Source organism: Nerophis lumbriciformis, linkage group LG09, assembly GCF_033978685.3.
Source record: "Nerophis lumbriciformis linkage group LG09, RoL_Nlum_v2.1, whole genome shotgun sequence".
Lineage (NCBI taxonomy): Eukaryota > Metazoa > Chordata > Actinopteri > Syngnathiformes > Syngnathidae > Nerophis > Nerophis lumbriciformis.
In genome coordinates, this window is record NC_084556.2 from 9202951 (window position 1) to 9223287 (window position 20337).

At 39.4% G+C, this 20337-nt stretch overlaps 2 protein-coding genes across 2 annotated transcripts in view; one reads left to right on the forward strand and one right to left on the reverse strand.

Annotated features, from left to right (window-relative positions):
- gemin5 (gem (nuclear organelle) associated protein 5) overlaps positions 1-9998 on the reverse strand; it is a 37763-nt gene extending 27765 nt beyond the window's left edge. Inside the window, exons 1-6 of the mRNA XM_061962682.2 lie at positions 9723-9998; positions 7717-7871; positions 7468-7649; positions 5032-5183; positions 4853-4951; positions 31-163 (exon numbers count right to left, since the gene is read on the reverse strand). Of these exons, the coding sequence (XP_061818666.2) occupies positions 31-163; positions 4853-4951; positions 5032-5183; positions 7468-7649; positions 7717-7871; positions 9723-9864 (863 nt within the window). The 5' untranslated portion in view covers positions 9865-9998. The remainder of the gene's footprint in view (positions 1-30; positions 164-4852; positions 4952-5031; positions 5184-7467; positions 7650-7716; positions 7872-9722) is intronic.
- A 3506-nt stretch (positions 9999-13504) lies between these two features.
- Positions 13505-18952, forward strand: mrpl22 (mitochondrial ribosomal protein L22). Its single transcript, XM_061961625.2, has 7 exons — positions 13505-13556; positions 13633-13675; positions 14019-14154; positions 14230-14295; positions 17345-17422; positions 17512-17581; positions 18665-18952. The coding sequence occupies exons 1-7, from the start codon at positions 13532-13534 to the stop codon at positions 18871-18873; spliced, it is 627 nt and encodes a 208-aa protein (XP_061817609.2). The 5' UTR covers positions 13505-13531; the 3' UTR covers positions 18874-18952.
- Positions 18953-20337: the final 1385 nt, after the last annotated feature.

A 20337-nucleotide genomic window follows, 5' to 3' on the forward strand; every position in this document is an offset into this window, starting at 1 on the left:
GATTTCCAGCAGGTTTGACAATGGAGACACCTGAAGCAGCTGGACACCAGCTGAGTGGGCCGTCCTTTAGGCCAGTGGACGTTGAGCCAGAGTCTCTCTTTCAGGGTCGGGTCGACAGCAGAACCTCTTCTCTTCAGATAAGGCAGCTTCATGGTCGACACGCCTGCAGAGGAAAATGTTTATGTTTATCTTCTAACCCCCAATTTTTTACATTTATTGTTTTACTTTTATTCTATTCTGTCCCATATTTTGACTTTAATTTGAATGTATTCTTATTTTATCAATTTTATCACTTGCAAACATTGTCTACCACATTCTTGTTGTTGATAGAGTTCATCTTCTTACTACTACCACCGAGTGGAGAGGAGTTGCAGTAACTTATGTTTCTTACTACGGCTGTCAAACAATTAAAATGTTCAATCATGATCAATTGCAGTTTGTTCATAGTTAACTCAAAATTAATTGCGATTAATCACCGATAGATGTATTATTTTATCATTAATAATGTACCTTAGACAGATAATTTTCAAGTTATTATCCGCCATGACTGGACAATTAGTTTGCTTTAATTAAATATATTTTCAACATTATGCTTTTTTAAACAGCTCAACACAAAATGGATACAAACATGCTTTTAATGACAATAAAAAAAGCTGAGCAGAGCTGCATTGGTGTCTTGCCAGGTTTTGTATTTTGTATGAATAGAGAATTTGCTTTCCTGCTATAGGAGCACTTGCATTGAGGAGGAGCTACACCAAGTCTTTTCAACTGGCGGCCCGCAGGCCACATCTCGCCCCCCAGAGCTTTTCATTTGGCCCAATGTTCCCTCTAAGGTGCGCACCTGTGCAATTGCGCACTGCTCAAGCGTCCTCTGCACACGGCTCACGCACAAAATCAAATAAAAAAATAAGCGCATAACAATTTTCGACACGACACGGACACGACAGAGAAAACAGTTTTCGTCATCATTGTTCAAATATTGTAACGTCTGTCGAGACGCTTTGAGGACATGAATTCCATCGATCACTTTACTGAGCAAAACTCTTTGTCGGCCATAAACACATCACCAAAACATTAGTAAAAAAAATTCTATAGCAAAACGGGTCATTTTCTGCAGTACAAACCAGACAAAAAGCAACTTTGTTATATCAACAGCAGCCGCTCGCTCTTTCTCACTTGCGCCCACACATGCACATATGGCACTTAGCCAGATGCGTTTACAGCCACACAAAAAGTCGGACAACTCCAACACCACACATAAAGTGTAATTCCAGGTCGTAACACTACGATTTACCAATCAAATGTGTGCTTATTCTAGTGTCATTTATTAGGAATCTTAATTTATAAATATGAAACATGAAATGCTGTTAGTATATTAAATAAATACTAATAAAGATATATTTTTTACAAACAGGAAGTTGCAGGAATGTACACATGATCCCCTGCTTACATCTCATTGTGCAACATGTGAATGTTTTAATGGGAACTAAATGCAATGTCTGAAAGGGGTACAAATTATTTCCAAAGCAGGACCTCCACCTAGACAAACAATACAAGTACACAGTTCATGAAAAACAATATTTTTTGTTATTGTCATTGTAAGTGGGCCTAAACACTTATATTAGAAAATAACCTCATGGAAATGTCTGCTGTCATTTGATTATAATAATAAGAGAATGTTGTGTCTGTGTTGGCCCTGCGATGAGGTGGGGACTTGTCCAGGGTGTACCCCGCCTTCCGCCCGAATGCAGCTGAGATAGGCTCCAGCACCCACCGCAACCCCGAAAGGGACAAGCGGTAGAAAATGGAATGATGGATGGAGATTTAAATTGTTATTTAGTCAGGTTTGGGACAGGTGTGCTGCTGGTGTAGCCACAGTGTGCACGTCTGATGTTGCTCAGATGGGCTCCACTGAATTCTTAGGGAGTTTTTGCGTTTGCTCACGCACATGAAAAATTAGAGGGAACATTGATTTGGCCCCCTGAACATTACCCAAATAGGCTTTATGAAACCATTAAAACTAGGGTTGATGATGTATGCAGTACTCCCGCCACCATGCAAGGGGCAACAGCGAGGCATATTTGTCACAATGAAGCAGCAGTGGGTGAGTAGAAGACCACTCATTCAACCCTGAGCAAGTGCTGGAGTCATTGTTTTCTGGCGGACTTTTTAAGCAGCGGACACATTGGTCCAGACAAGCATCAATAATGGTAGAAATCCCAGCGTGTAAGCTTCATCACAAAACTTGGTCAAACATTTGTAAGTAGATGTTGTGCATAAAGATATTTAGTTGGTTTTGTATTGAAATTGCAGACTCTGTGATGTCTTTTGTATTCGTGGCCGTGTTGTTTTTTGTCTTAGAGTAGCTATGCCAATCAAACCTTGTTTAATACATGTAGCGCTAAATTTGACCAGTAGAGGGCGACAACGCTACATCTTAGGTTTAACTGTGATAAGTCACAGTGAACATCCACATTTTGATGTCTGGTCCCTGAACCCTTGAACTCTTGAAACTGCAGCCCTTTTCATTATGTACTTGAATAGCCCTGAGTACACCATGTTTAGATACCAGTTTCACGCCTTATCAACACACAATGTGGATTGTTATGATCATATCTGATAGGTCAGTTACAGCTCATTTTATTACCTATTCTGTGTTATACTGTATGTGTTTCAAGTTGCACGATTGCACCAAGAAAAATTCCTAGTTTGTGAACCCGTTCTCAAACAATGGCAATAAAAGCTATTCTGATTCTGATTCTGATGGTGTGATTGTCAAAGATGTTTGGTAATGTCATCTGTGATATTTCTATCTGAATAAATGCTTCCGATATGCTGTACATTACATGTTGTACAAGATAATAGTATTCATATCATTGCATGACAATGATTTGACCTTCTCTATTTATTAATAAATTATTATATTCAGCCTGCTAAACATTCTGTAATTGTACACGGTCAATCAAAACATGCCAGATAAGAATATACACTATTTCAATCTGCCAGAAAACATAATTTTTTTTTGGTAGAAATATCCCAGATTACATTACAAAACATCTTTGACAAGCATGATTATAATGTAAGACGATTTTTCATTTTAGTCAGACCAGATTTGACACGCAGTGCTAATATTGTGAAGTCGGAAGTAAGTGATTGAAATGAGAAAAGTTGTCTTGACATGTTTTGACGATGTGAAAGTCTGATAAAAAATGACTCCTGATATCCTGTCTACTGTCTTTTTTTCCTGATGAGTTTTTGTTCCATTTTACTAGAGCAGTTAGTGTAACAATCTACATTTTATGTTATTCAAGCTATTAACCGTAATCCAAACACGGACGTAAACTCCTACTCTCTGCAAGTGGCAATGCGCACCAGCATGTCTTTGCTCCAATGATGTCTTCTTACAGAGATCCAAGATAAAATTGTCATGGTAAAAATGATTTGCCATGGATTTGGACCTTGAATTTTCATATTGTACCCTTTTCTTTGTGCATTTCTGATCTCTATTTTTTGAGCTTGTGGCTCAACAGTAACAGCACGCTATTACATTTCCACATGCTACGTTATGGGTCCAGGGTTAAAAAAGGAGTCAGGACGCATGCGCCAAAAAAAAAAAATAGAGCTTTTTAAAGAACTTATAGTTAACGCTTTATTATTGCGTTAACTTTGACCGAGTATTTCTTGCCATTACTATTTTTTCTCTTTTTTTCCATTTTGAAATACATGTTTTTATTAGTTTAAATTAGTATTTTGTTTTATTCATTTTTCAAATATAGTTTTAATACTCTGCCTTCATCTAATGAATGCTTTTTGCTAAACCAGTTAGTTCTTCCATCTTCAAGTTGTAGTACTTCATTAGAATTATTTTGGACAATTTTTTTTTTTTTAGGAATATTTGTATTTAAAATGTTATCTTCTTTTATTGTGTGCTTATTACCTAAGTAATTGTGTCATAATACCATTTTTAAATGTAATTATTTACTGATTACTTTATCATATTAGAGTCGTACCTCACAACGTGTTTCAAATATTGCAGCTTCACCGCTTTATCACATTTTACTAAAGCATAATCTACAACATTTTTGCTAAATTAGACATTTTCAAGCATACAAATTAATGAATAAACTAAAAATATTATTACCACAGTAGCATTGGCCTCTAGATGACATCAAACCAATCAGAGCGCTCTGTTCAGTATTGTGGCCACTGAATGGCTCAGCCTGGGTTAGCATTACTCTATTGGGCTAAAAGAGGGTAAAGGTGACTAAAATATATCATGTAATGCCTAGAGGGCTCACATTATGGTATGTTAAAAAAAATGTTCAATGCAAATATTTGAATAATATTGTAATAATAAAAATATTCTGGTTAGGAAAATATTTGATTCATATTTCATGATTCCTACTTGGCGGAAATCAATTTATCGCAGTCATGTCTGAAACCAAATAACAGCGCAAGGGATTACAGTAATTGATATAAAAATATTAATTAATTATTAGTTACTAATTTAATCCATTGATTATAAAGTGATTTTTCCCAAGAAATAAAAGCGTTATAAATAAAGTGAAGTGAAGCAAATTAAATTTATATAGCGCTTTTCTCTAGTGACTTAAAGCGCTTTTACATAGTGAAACCCAATATCTAAGTTACATTTGAACCAGTGTGGGTGGCACTGGGAGCAGGTGGGTAAAGTGTCTTGCCCAAGGACACAACGGCAGTGACTAGGATGGCGGAAGTGGGGATCGAACCTGGAATCCTCAAGTTGCTGGCACGGCCACTCTACCAACCGAGCTATACCGCCCCCAGCGGTAAAGTTTTTACATTACAGCCAAACTGCTTCAAAGCACCTTACCTTTCCCCGTTGCCGTGCTCCAAATCTTCACTGTCTGGTCTTTGCTTCCGGAAGCGAGGTAGCAGGCCTTCTCCTCACCTGCACTAATCCCGTTAGATGCTGGAAGATATGCGAGATATGTTCACACCACGTGTCATTGACATAAAATGAATATGGTTTGCCTCGGAGTTCATTTCTACCATCGAAAGCCTCCGCTCGGCAGAAGAGGGCGTCCTCGCCGGCGACGGGGCACCACGCCAGTGAGTGGATGTCGTCCTCGTGCCCGCGGAGACGGTGCGTCACCTCGCCTTTCTTACTTACGTCAATCAGCACAATCATGCCGTCTTTGTACCTTCGTGACGACAAAACAGTGTGACCGCGTGCGTGTATACATTTGAAAGTACAGCGTTTAGTTAGCTAGCTATAATTATGATATACATTGATAGACTAGGCATATTTTGTTTAAACTTCAGTAAAATAAAATAGAACTTAAAGGCCTACTGAAACCCACTACTGCCGACCACGCAGTCTGATAGTATATATATCAATGATGAAATATTAACATTGCAACACATGCCAATACGGCCGGGTTAGTTTACTAAAGTGCAATTTTAAATTTTGCGCAACATATCCTGCTGAAAACGTCTCGGTATGATGACGTCAGCGTGTGACGTCGCGGATTGTAGAGGACATTTTGGGACAGCATGGTGGCCAGCTATTAAGTCGTCTGTTTTCATCGCAAAATTCCACAGTATTCTGGACATGTGTATTGGCGAATCTTTTGCAATTTGTTCAATGAACAATGGAGACAGCAAAGAAGAAAGCTGTAGGAGGGAAGCGGTGTATTGCAGCCGACTTCAGCAACACAAACACAGCTGGTGTTTCATTGTTTACATTCCCGAAAGATGACAGTCAAGCTTTACCATTGGCCTGTGGAGAACTGGGACAACAGAGACTCTTACCAGGAGGACTTCGAGTTGGATGCGCAGACACGGTACCGTGAGTACGCATGCAGCTGTGGCTTCCAAACATTTGATCGTACGTGCGTGCCGCTATGTGCACGTCACGTACGTAACTTTGGGGAAATATATGTGCTGTATGAACTTTGGGGAGGTGAACGGTACTTTGGGCTGTGGGATTGAGTGTGTTGTGCAGGTGTTTGAGTTGTATTGGCGGGTTATATGGACGGGAGGGGGGAGGTGTTTGTTATGCAGGATTATTTTGTGGCATATTAAATATAAGCCTGGTTGTGTTGTGGCTAATAGAGTATATATATGTCTTGTGTTTATTTACTATTTTAGTCATTCCCAGCTGAATGTCAGGTCCCACCCGCCTCTCACAGCATCTTCCCTATCTGAATCGCTCCCACTGCCCTCTCGTCCTTCACTCTCACTTTCCTCATCCACAAATCTTTCATCCTCGCTCAAATTAATGGGGAAATCATCGCTTTCTCGGTCCGAATCGCTCTCCCTGCTGGTGGCCATGATTGTAAACAATGTGCGGATGTGAGGAGCTCCACAACCTGTGACGTCACGCGCATATCGTCTGCTACTTCCGGTACAGGCAAGGCTTTTTTATCAGCGACCAAAAGTTGCGAACTTTATCGTCGAAGTTCTCTACTAAATCCTTTCAGCAAAAATATGGCAATATCGCGAAATGATCAAGTATGACACATAGAATGGACCTGCTATCCCCGTTTAAATATGAAAATCACATTTCAGTAGGCCTTTAAACATACAGACATCCCTCGGTTATCAACGATAATTTGTTCCAGAAATAACCGGGATAAGTGAATTTCCACGAAGTAGGAATTATTTATTACAAATTAATTATTGTCATAGCTAGAGCATAAAAAACTGTTTACAACTTTCTAAATATACTTTTCAACATTATGAGAGACTTCTAAGCATGAAAAAACATCCTTTAGTCACATTTACACTCTTCTAGGCCAATATAGTAATACTGTCTGAACCGTAGCCAATCAGTGGCCGTGATACTAAAGAGCACACACTAACTGGTTAGGTCTGCACTGGTGACCAATACTACTGTAGTATTGATATTTTTAGTGTATTTAGTCAATTTATGCGCGGAAATTGTGTATTAAAATCCTAAAAATTTAAGAATATGTTTAAACAAAGAAATCCCCCAAAAATCTACAATGTGGTTAAGACTGTAAATTAAAATAAATTAATACATGGACTGGGTAAAGGTTAAAAAAAAACAATAGTAATAAATAATGATATCAAATAACCTTGAACCTAAATACAATAATACAAGTAAATTCAATAATAAAATAAAATAAAATAAAACAAATGCAAAAAGAGTAAATACAAAATACAAAATGGACAGAAATACTATTTGAAATGTAAAATATATTAAGTATGAGTTTAGGCTTAGTAAAAATGAAAGGTACAGTGTAAAATCCAATATGTAGGGATGTAAAAAAATAAAAAAAAGTAGCATAGCAATAAAAATACTCACCTAAGGAGATAACACTGCACATTTTGTTTTGTTTGCTTAAATTGTCACTTTAGCCAAAAAGTTCTCAAGTTTGTAATTAACTCAAGAGCAATTTGTAAAAGGGATTCTCTTGTTGTTTTTGCTTTTTAAATAATCTACTGTTTATGCTATCTTACCCGACAGCCACCGTGTTCCACGTGTGAGGGGAGCAGGTGAGGCAGATGATGTTTCTGGGCTCCGGGAAGAAACTTGCGGTGTCTCCTGTGTTGTACCAGTGACACACCACGATCCCCTTCTCATCCCCTGACACCACCAAGTTCTTGTCCAGGGGGGACCAGTGCAAGGCCGTGACAGGATTCTGAGGAGGAAACAAGCTTTAAAAAAAAAAACAGGACTCGACAAAGACGCAGAATTTTACAACCTACCTGATGAGCTGCATCCTCCCTTATCAGACTTTGGGTGTTTGTGTCCCAGAAGAGGACCATGCCATCGCAGGAGGACGTGGCACAGATGTGAGTTTGCGTCGCATCCTGGCAGAAGGAAACGCCCGACACCAAGCCTTTATGCCCCGCGAGGACACCTGAAACATTAAATGTTTTAACAAAAAACAACTTCGATGCCACCTTCAGTAGAAGCATTTAAGTCCCATCTTAAAACTAATTTGTATACACTAGCTTTTGAATGGACCCCCCTTTTAGACGAGTTGATCTGCCGTCTCTTTTCTGCTCTGTCCCTGGTTATTAGGGGACCACAGATGATTCACTAGCTGTTCAAAGTCAGGACCCGGGGTGGACCACTCATCTGTGCATCAGTTGGGTACGTGTCCACTCAAGATGATCTCCTGCTGGCCCCACTATGGTCTGGACTCTCACACTATTAACTAAGATCCACTCGACGTCCATTGCCCCGGTCGCCCGGGGGGGGGGGGGGGGTTGTCCCCTCCAAGGTTTCTCATTGTATCCCATTGGGTTGACTTGTTTCTTGCCCTGATGTGGGATCTGAGCCGAGGATGTCGTTGTGGCTTGTGCAGCCCTTTGAGACACTTGTGATTTAGGGCTACATAAAAAAACTTTGATTGATTGATTGCCTCACAATACGAAGGTCCTGGGTTCGATCCTGCGCTCGGGATCTTTCTGTGTGGAGTTTGCATGTTCTCTCCGTGACTGCGTGGGTTCCCTCCGGGTACTCCGGTTTCCTCTCACCGCCAAAGACATGCACCTGGGGATAGGTTGATTGGCAACACTAAATTGGCCCTCGTGTGTGAATGTGAGTGTGAATTATGTCTGTCTATCTGTGTTGGCCCTGTGATGAGGTGGCGACTTGTCCAGGGTGTACCCCGTCTTCCGCCTGAATGCAGCTGAGATAGGCTCCAGCACACCCGCGACCCCGAACTGGACAAGCGGTAGAAAATGGATGGATGGATGATTGATTGATTGACCTGAATGTTGAATTCAGCTAAAATCATGTAATAGCATCTCAACAACAAAGCTTATATAAGCTTGGACACCCCTTTTTTTTTAACATTTATTTATTTGATATGGACATAACATTTACATTGTGAGCCACGAACTAAAGAATGTGGACAAGTTAATTGACTCCATCTGGCTCTCAGATAAATCTTAGCCGACATTGCTTAACACGATAAGTAATGAATAATTCCGCTGGTAATCACAGTGTTAAAAATAACGTTCAGAATATAAAACATTCTCATGCATTTTAATCCATCAATCCGTTTTCTTCCGCACCTGTTCATTAATGGTAAGAAGTATTTTATTTATTATTGGTTAACTTCAGAATAACAATGTTATTAAAAAGAATAAGATACTTATTATACTCTAAAAATGTTGGTCTTACTTAAAAATGCACGCATTTAGTTGTATTTAGTGTTAAAAAAAATACTATATGGCTCTCACGGAAACACATTTTAAAATATTTGGCTTTCATGGCTCTCTCAGCCAAAAAGGTTCCTGACCCCTGGGTTAGAGTGTACGCCCTGAGATAGGTAGGTTGTGAGTTCAAACCCCGGCCGAGTCATACCAAAGACTATAAAAATGGAACCCATTACCTCCCTGCTTGGCACTCAGCATCAAGGGTTGGAATTGGGGGTTAAATCACCAAAAATTATTCCCGGGCGCGGTCACCGCTGCTGCCCACTGCTCCCCTCACCTCCCAGGGGTGAACAAGGGGATGGGTTAAATGCAGAGGACTAATTCCACCACACCTAGTGTGTGTGTGACAATCATTGGTACTTTTACTTTAAATCCACCGAAACTAGTCGTCATGCAAGCAAGCTAATCATCACACCTGAGGAAGCCCGAATTAAACAGGCGAAATGCATTTGTGGATTTATTTCACTACTTCAGTCAGCAGACAAAAAAAATAATAACATTTAAGACTCCTTAATTGGATAATGTAAGTGGTGCTTGCTTACCCACAGTCCTGCAGGTGGATGCAGACACGTCAATCAAATTGAGTACGTTTTTGGCTCCGTATCCCAGCAAACCGCTGCTGTTGACGTCACAGCACCGCGAACAGTACCAGTTAGGAGAGGCGGGAAGCAGCCTTTCGTGCATATTTAGACTTTACCGGTTGAATATTTTTTGGATAAAGTATCTGGGGAGTACACATGAAACACCTCTCACATGTTTCCCGAGTAGCGTCACAGCAACGGCCGTACGACGGAACGGTGTCGTAAATGCCTTTCGTACGGAAGCCGACTGAGCCCATACTAGAATTGCTAGTGAAATGCTGAGATCATCATCATCATCATCATCATCATCATTTCTTTTTATTCCTTTCATGAAAATGCATACCGGTCAGAGGTGGGTAGTAACGCGCTACATTTACTCCGTTACATCTACTTGAGTAACTTTTGGGATACATTGTACTTCTAAGAGTAGTTTTAATGCAACTTACTTTTACTTTTACTTGAGTATATTTATAGAGAAGAAACGCTACTTTTACTCCGCTACTTTTATCTACATTCAGCTCGCTACTCGCTACTAATTTTTATCGATCTGTTTAATGCACGCTTTGTTTGTTTTGGTCTGTCAGACAGACCTTCAAAGTGCCTGCGTTACTGGTGACATTTCACTCCGTTCCACCAATAAAATGCAGTCCCTAGTGACGTTTGACTCCGTTCCACCAATCAGATGCAGTCACTGGTGACGTTGGACCAATCAAACAGAGCCAGGCGGTCACATGACCTGACTTAAACAAGTTGAAAAACTTATTGGGGTGTTACCATTTAGTGGTCAATTGTACAGAATATGTACTGTACTGTGCAATCTACTAATACAAGTTTCAATCAATCAATCAAAAGTGTGAAGGAAAAAAGACACTATTTTATTTCAAACGTACATCCCGTCACAAGCCTAAAGACTGACTGCACAGTTCCTGTCTTCACAATAAAAGTGCCGCTCCATCGCGCCTGCGCTTTCAAAACAAGAGTCTCCGAAAGCTAGCGCAAACAAGCTAGCAAGCTACGGAGTTTGCCGCCAATGTATTTCTTGTAAAGTGTATAAAAACGAATATGGAAGCTGGACAGATAAGATGCCAAAAACCAACCACTTTCATGTGGTATTAGACAGAAAGGAGGAACTTTTTTTCTCCTCCATTTGAAAACGTGGACGTTTGTCATCACTACTGTCTGATTACAGTCAATGCAAGTCATCAGAATCAGGTAATACACCAACTTATATTCTTGTCTTCATGAAAGAAAGGAATCTATATGTGTTAAACATGCATGTATATTCATTAAAACACCTTTAACATGTAAACAAACACGGCAAAATAAATAAATATAAATTATATACTGTATATATATATGTGTGTGTGTGTATATATATATATATATATATATATATATATATATATATATATATATATATATAAATGTGTGTATATATATATATATATATATGTGTGTGTGTATATATATATATATATGTGTGTATGTATATATATATATATATATATATATATATATATATATATGTATATGATATGTGTCTGTATGTTACTCATCAGTTACTCAGTACTTGAGTAGTTTTTTTACAACATACTTGTTACTTTTACTCAAGTAAATATTTGGGTGACTACTCCTTACTTTTACTTGAGTAATAAATCTCTAAAGTAACAGTACTCTTACTTGAGTACAATTTCTGGCTACTCTACCCACCTCTGATACCGGTATATACAAGCCATATACAGTTGACACTTTCATTGTTTTTTTTTGTTTCTTATACATTTCCATGATCAGAAAGGAGCAGATGGAAGAATACTATTCTTGTATTTATCTGCCCCCTTTTTAACACAAATTATTTAGATTACTTTATCACTGTTCCCTCCACCAACACCCGAACTCCAACATACTTTTAATTTTCGTTTAAGCATTTTCAAAATGACACGTTCCAATCAACATCAAAAATCAGTTTGATATAATTCCAGTTGGCTCTTTTTATGTATTAAATGTGATGTGAATCAATTTAACGATTTCTTATTACAAATGCACTCTTTTTAAAAGTTGCAACTGCTCGAATGCTTATTTAGTGAAACGAAAAGAAATGTAAAACTGCATTAATATACAGTACATAAATTAAAGCTGTATTAATAATCGATTTTTAATCGAATCTATCTCCTGAATCGTAATCGAATTGTGAGGTGCCTAAAGATTGCACCTCTATTCATAACAATATGTAGTATGTACTATAATTACCGTATTTTGGTCTTTTTTGTTCTGATTTCCTCAGCGCATTTATTTTCGTTTTCATAGTAGCTCACTTCTGACTTTTGGCAACAAACCATGTTCTAACCATGGCAGACTTGGTAAGAAACATTGAAGAATACTATTTTTGGACGAATAAGGATTCACAACATTATCTTTTTGAAGCTGAATATACAGAGGATGAACTACTGCTTTTAGAAAGAACGGTGAAACTTTGGAGCAGACAGAAGCTGAAAGAGTGAGGTCGGTGTGACATTGACACTGTACATGTGGAACTTGGAGCTAAGCTATTTAGACATAAATGGCATGCTTACCCAAAACAAACCGGAAAAAATGTCCCCGGTCAGCTTGACCAGACGAACAACTGTCCGTCGAGTGAGTCCCTGTAATATTGATTATGATACACACAGCACATCATGCTGTTGAGCTAGCTGTGTACAAACAAAACATGATAATCTCCAAAGGGACAACCGGTAGAAATTGATTGATTGATTGAGACTTTTTTTAGTAGATCCGAAGCAGAACCTCCAGGTTCTGTAACAGCTTCTTCCCTCAGGCCGTAAGACTCTTGAACGCATCATAATTAAATTATCCCCTCAACTCCCCCCAAAATGGATTAACTCGCTGGAATAAAAAAGACAATACAGCATATACATAAACATGGATGCATATGAAAAAGTGCAATATATTTATCTGTACAGTAACCTATTTATTTATTTATACATGCACTTTATTGCTTTTTTATCCTGCACTACCATGAGCTAATGAAACGAAATTCCGTTCTTATCTGTACTGTAAAGTTCAAATTTGAATGACAATAAAAAGGAAGTCTAAGTCTCTAAATCTAGATTGCACAGTACAGTACATATTCCGTACAATTAACCACTAAATGGTAACACCCGTATAAGTTTTTCAACTTGTTTAAGTCGGGGTCCACGTTAATAAATGAATGGTAAATCATGGAAAGTGGATGGATGGACGTTTGTCAACATTATTAATGCTCCAGGCAAAAAAAAAATCGACATAAATGTTGATTTAAGAAAGTAAGGCGTACATTTTCTAATTGGCTTAATGGGTCAAATCAATCAAATCTTGGAGGATGATTAAGAGTACAAAAGCCCTTAAATTGATATCCTTGTTAAAAACATTTAAAGTGATTTAGGTAGCCCTTTTTGTCTTTTTTAATTTTTCAATTTTTTTCATATTTTTTAGTATTACTACTCTATCTGTATTTGCTTTTGTTTTCTTTCCTTGATGTTGAAAGTGCCTTGACTTTTGCGTGAATTATAAATGTATGTTTGTTGTTCAATAAAAAAAATAATTAAAAAATTGCTAGTACATACTTGTCTATTTCAAGTGTAATTTTAAGTGTTTATCGTAACATGTGTCCGCTGTATACTGATTATATAATTTAAATTAATACATTTTACGCTTTCAATAAAGTTAATACAAATAGAGTGTAAACATAACACTGCCGTAAAGTGATTCGTTGTCGGGACTCGGAACAAGCCAACATGGCCGGCGCCGTGACGACCGTCGGTGAGGCACATGCCCACAAATTGCCTCTTTTCTTTACGTTTACATACATAATTGACGCCACTTTGTCTATTTACAGGATTTTCATCCATACGGCGTATACTTGGTATTTTACATCCGAGGTAAGAAGCGCTATTTGTAACGTTAGCATTAGAGCTAGTCAGAAGGACATTGGCGCTAGACAGGTTGCTATTTCCGGTGTGTATGCAAATTAAGTTCCTGGAATGAATATAAAGTTAAAGTACAATTATTGTCACACATACACTAGGTGTGATGAAATTAACCTCTGCATTTGACCCATTCCCTTGTTAACCCCCCTGCGAGGTGAGGGGAGCAGTGAGCAGCAGAGGTGGCCGCGCCTGGGAATCATTTTGGTTACTTAACCCCCAATTCCAACTCCTTGATGCTGAAGTAGTTATTGCAAGTGTTACAGTGTGTTAGATATGCTTTTTATTGTTTGTCCAGGTTGGCAGCAGGAGCAGGCGGTGCCCAACAGATGCCGTGCCTCCACACCAGCGCTTCACTCGACGTCAAGAACTGGGAAAGGAAGAACAAGATCATTTATCCACCTCAGCTTCCAGATGAGCCCCGCAGACCCGCAGTATGTCCCCAGTACAGAATGCGATTACATGTTTAAATAGCGATAGTAGTTCTATTTCATTCTTCCTAAAAACAGGAGATCTATCATTCAAAAAGACAGATCAAGTACAGCAAAGACAAGATGTGGTACCTGGCCAAAATGGTGAGTTTAAAGAACATCATGCATTCAAATTGCGCAAGTAAATCGGAATAAAAAGATGGTAACTACTAGTGTTGTCCCGATACCAATATTTTGATACTGGTAATAAAATTATTTTGATACTTTTCTAAATAAAGGGCACCACAAAAATTGCATTATTGTGTTTATTTTAAACACAAAATCTTAGAGTACATCAAACATATGTTTCTTATTGAAAGTTTGTCCTTAAATAAAATAGTGAACATACCAGACAACTTGTCTTTTAGTAGTAAGTAAACAAACAAAGGCTCCTAATTAGTCTGCTGACATATGCAGTTAGGGCTGGGCGATATATCGAGTATACTCGATAGATCGCGGGTTTGTCTCTGTGCGATATAGAAAATGACTACCGTATTTTTCGGACTATAAGTCGCAGTTTTTTTCATAGTTTGGCCGGGGATGCGTCTTATACTCAGGAGCGACTTATGTGTGAAATTATTAACACATTACCGTAAAATATCAAATGTTATTAAGCTCATTCACGTAAGAGACTAGACGTATATAAGATTTCATCGGATTTAGCGATTAGGAGAGACAGATTGTTTGGTAAACGTATAGCATGTTCTATATGTTATAGTTATTTGAATGACTCTTACCATAATATGTTACGTTAACATACCAGGCACGTTCTCAGTTGGTTATTTGCGTCATATAACGTACACTTATTCAGCCTGTTGTTCACTATTCTTTATTTATTCTAAATTGCCTTTCAAATGTCTATTCTTGGTGTTGGGTTTTATCAAATACATTTCCCCAAAAAATGTGACTTATACTCCAGTGCGACTTATATATGTTTTTTTCCTTCTTTATTATGCATTTTCGGCAGGTGCGACTTATACTCGGGTGCGACTTATACTCCGAAAAATGCGGTATATTGTGATATCGGAGTATACGTTCTCACGCAGTTGCTTTTAGCTGCGGGCATTACACTTCAGGCGTTTCTCACTCTTTGTTGTCTCTCCTTCTCACATAGACAAGCGCACCTTCTTACATACGTCACATACGTATACGCCCCTGCGGAGCAGAGAGGTAGCGGCATGGGTAACGTTAGCTGTGTTGCGAGTGGTAATACGAGAGAAAGAAGGTGCGAATCTGGTAACAAATGAAGGAAGAATTACCGTATTTTTCGGACTATAAGTCGCAGTTTTTTTCATAGTTTATGAAAGTTGCATAATGTTTTTTTTCTTCTTTATTATGCATTTTCGGCAGGTGCGACTTATACTCCGGTGCGACTTATACTCCGAAAAATACGGTAATTTCCCAAGAAAAACAGCAGGGGGTCCATCGTCTGGCGGTGGTTTGGCTTCAAGCGGGAATATGTCGAACAGACAACCGTAATTTGTCAAGTGTGGGGCAAAAGCGTTGCTACAAAAAGTAGCATTACTGCTAATATGTAGCATCATTTGAAAAGTCACCTGCTAGAGAATGAAGAGTGCTTGAAACTCCGCATGTCAACATCTCCGTTCGGTGCCACACCAACAAAATGCCGAGGCAACCATTTCCACATCAACACTGTATGAAAAAAAAATAGTCAACAACAGAAGGAGATAACGTCCGCAGTAACCTACCACATAGCGAAGGACATACACTATTGGATTTCCTATTATGCAGCTCATATTTATTTGACAGTTTTAGAAATATCTTGTGTGACATCATGCACAAAAGTGCACTTTATATGTTTTAAACTATCGTAGTGTCGTTCTGTACAAAAAGTGCACTTTAATTTAGTGTTGTTTTGATATGTCATCTTAGTGACATCATGCACAAAAGTGCACTAATAGCTTGTTTTAAAATGTCTCTGACAATCTTGCACTTTCTGTTTGGAAATGACATGAATGTTTGTGCCACTCCTTAATAACTGTTTAATAAATACAGTTTTGGTCAATTGACTTAGTTGTGATTTCCCTCTCTGCATGAAAGTTTAAAATGAGCATATATTAATGCAGTATGAACAAGAATGTTTTAATGTAGAAACATAGAATCATCATACTGCTGTGATTATATGCATCAAGTGTTTATTCAAGGCTAAGGCAAAATATCGAGATATATATCGTGTATCGTGACAGTAAAAAAGGCCATATCACCCAGCCCTATTTGCAGTAACATATTGTGTCATTTTCCATTCTATTATTTTGTCAAAATTATTAAGGATAAGTGGTAGAAAATTAATTATTCATCTACTTGTTCATTTACTGTTAATATCTCCTTACTTTCTATTTTAACATGTTCTATCTATACTTCTGTTAAAATGTAATGATCACTTATTCTTCTGTTGTTTGGGTGCTTTACATTAGTTTTGGATGATACCACAAATGTGTGTATCAATCCGATACCAAGTCGTTACAGGATCATACATTGGTCATATTCAAAGTCCTCATGTGTCCAGGGACATATTTCCTGAGGTTATAAACATAATATACATTTTTAAAAAACGAAAGAAGTAGTAGTATCGACTAGATACGCTCTTGTACTTGGTATCATTACAGTGGATGTCAGGTGTCAGGCGTTTGTTTACATTTTGACGCCGGTGAGTTACGGTGTGTAGTGAAGCATGTTTAGCTATTCCTCGTCCTGCAGGGATGATACTTGTAAGAAACTTACTTTATTTGTCGCCATGGAGATAAGGATTAGTGATTTAGAAGCAGCTAAAACACCGCCGACAGCGGCTGGACTTTAGCCGCTAGCCATGTCCTAAAGCACTTCTTCCTGAGGGTGTTTCAGTGTTATAGTTTCACCTTTATCTTTAGTTTTTAAGCCAAAATGCGTCCATTCTCCCTTTTCTGTCTACACACTGTGTCTGTTTGTATGTACTCCGTGATTGTGCGCTGCCGAACATGCTCGTCTGCTCGTAAACTAGCAATGACACGACGTGACCACGACGGGGCGGGGTGGTGGATCGGTACTTTTCAGAGGCAGTATAGTACCGAATATGATTCATTAGTATCACGGTACTATACTAATACCGGTATACCATACAACCCTAGTAACTACTATAAAATGTTGCTTTTCGCAGATTCGAGGCATGAGTGTCGATGAGGCTATTGCACAGTTGGGCTTCAATGACAAGAAAGGGGCCAAGATCATGAAAGAGGTCCAAAGTTGCACCATTTTGGTTCACCTATTTATTTTAATTCAATGAAAAATGTAAGAATTGTCTTCACTTCTAATCTCCCATTCTAGGTGCTCCTGGAAGCTCAGGAGATGGCGGTAAAGAACCACAACGTGGAGTACAAATCCAACTTGTATGTAGGTGAGTGTCTGCAGGAGGATGTAAATTAAATGACACATACTGTTTATACATACGAAGTATTGGGACACTTAGCTATTACACTTACAGAAAAAAAGTAATCAACCATTGCGTTACTTTTACAGCAGTAAACTCTATAAAGAAAATTATAATATACTGCTATAGGAATATTATATTTTGACAATAAATTGGGGCAGCACGGTGGAAGAGGGGTTAGTGCATCTGCCTCACAATACGAAGGTCCTGAGTAGTCTTGGGTTCAATCCCGGGCTCGGGATCTTTCTGTGTGGAGTTTGCATGTCCTCCCCGTGACTGCGTGGGTTCCCTCCGGGTACTCCGGCTTCCTCCCACCTCCAAAGACATGCACCTGGGGATAGGTTGATTGGCAACACTAGTGTGTGAATGTGAGTGTGAATGTTGTCTGTCTATCTGTGTTGGCCCTGCGATGAGGTGGCGACTTGTCCAGGGTGTACGCCGCCTTCCGCGCAATTGTAGCTGAGATAGGCTCCAGCGACCCCAAAGGGAATAAGCGGTAGAAAATGGATGGATGGATGGACAATAAATTGTCTGCCAGTCTAGAATATACCATACCTCTTGCCCTAAGTCAGCTGGGATAGGCTCCATCTTACCTGTGAACCGAATGAAGATATTGTAGAAAATGGATTGAAAATCCATCCATCCATCCCTCCAGTTTCTACCGCTTATTCCCTTTTTAATAATTTTTTAAAATGACAAAGTTGTCTAAATCAAAATCCACACTCTAAAAGTAATGTATTAAAATCGTAGTCTTGAGTTGTGGCATTTCTGTTTTAATTGAAAGGAAAATTAATTTTAAACTATAATACTGCAATAATATACTAGGGTTAAAAATGTAAATTCCCCTTTATATGTTTTTTGTTGTAATGCCATTTCTGTCCACTAGAGGACAATCCAACACTACTAACATGCTTTTTTTTTGTTTTGCGAGGGGTTGCTCCCTTTTACATTAAAATTAGACATTAAAATAGTGTTTATTATAATCCCACAAGGCAACACTGAGAGTATGTAACATTAGGTGAGTTAAATGTTCCCTCGCCTCGTCTGCAGCCGAGTCATTCTCCGGTAAAGGGATGTACCTGAAGCGCATCCGCTACCACGGCAGAGGGATGTTCGGCATCATGGACAAAGTGAACTGTCACTACTTCGTCAAACTAGTGGAGGGATCGCCGCCCAAAACGGAGGAAAGGACCAGCTTGGATCAGGCCAAGGAGTACGTGCAGAGCCTCAAAAGAAGAACCGTCATACACAGTCTGTAGACTGGTTGTCCACTGTAATAAATGAAGTTTATGTGTGTCAGTGATATTTGTAAATAAATGAGTAAGGAGACCCTCTTAAGAGTTCCTCTGAGTGTTGTATTGTGGTGACTGTTGGGGGAAAAAACTGCAGTGTATCGATCTTCTATAAAAGATGCTCCATTATAATACAAGACAAATAATTTTATTTGAAAAACCGAAATATGACGATAAAGTTGTCAATGTATTTTATGAGAAGAATTAAGTTGCAATGTTATAGAAAAAAATGATAGTAGTAATTTTCTTTGTGTATTGTCATTTAATTTAGTATGACTTCTTATTTCAATCAATCAATGTTTATTTATATAGCCCTAAATCACAAGTGTCTCAAAGGGCTGCACAAGCCACAACGACATCCTCGGTACAGAGCCCACATAAGGGCAAGGAAAAACTCACCCCAGTGGGACGTCGATGTGAATGACTATGAGAAACCTTGGAGAGGACCGCATATGTGTGTAACTCCCCCCAGGGGAGACCGAATGCAATGGATGTCGAGTGGGTCTGACATAATATTGTGAGAGTCCAGTCCATAGTGGATCCAACATAATAGTGGATTTTCAGGATTATGATTGTGTAACATTACGATTTGGTTCTTGTACCGTGTTGTGACTACTTTTATGTTTTCGTAATGTTACAACTTACATTCTTAGAAACCTTCTGAATATACTAGAGATGCGCGGTTTGCGGGCACAACCGCGGATTATCCGCGGATCGGGCGGATGAAATAAAAAAAAATTAGATTGTATCCGCGGGTCAAGTCGGGTCGGGTGATTGAAATTAAAAAAAATTAGATTTTAAATAGATTCAGGCGGGTGGCAGTTAAACCAATTCGGAAATATATATACATAGTTAAATGTTGTTACCCACATATGAAAAACGAGCAGGCACCTGCAGCATATGCCACAACAGAAGAAAAAAAAAAAAGAGATGGACACTTTTACGGAGCGGAGAAGGGACGCCTCGCCGGGGTCCGGGACCGAGGCCCCTTCCCCCGAGAGGGCCCCACCGGGAGCCGTAGCTGAGGCGATCCGCGAGAAGGGCCCGACGCACGTCCAGGGTCACCACCGCGTCCACCGCACCGACACCCTGCCTCGTCCGCCTTCGCCGCGGCCGGCGTCACGCGCAGCAGGTAAGCAGCTTACCTGCCCGCCACCCCTGTTGCCGGGGGCGCGTAACAGGGGTCACTCCACGCGCAGTGCGCTTACGAAAGGGGTGGGGCTCACCCTGGTTGATATAGACAGCAGCTAGGACGGTGGCCATGGAAGTTGGAACCCGCTAAGGAGTGTGTAACAACCCACCTGCCGAATCAACTAGCCCTGAAAATGGATGGCGCTGGAGCGTCGGGCCCATATACCCAGCCGTCGCCGGCAGCGAGACGCGCTTGGAGGTGCGCACTGGTGTGCGTCTGGGTCGTGACAGCGTGGCACG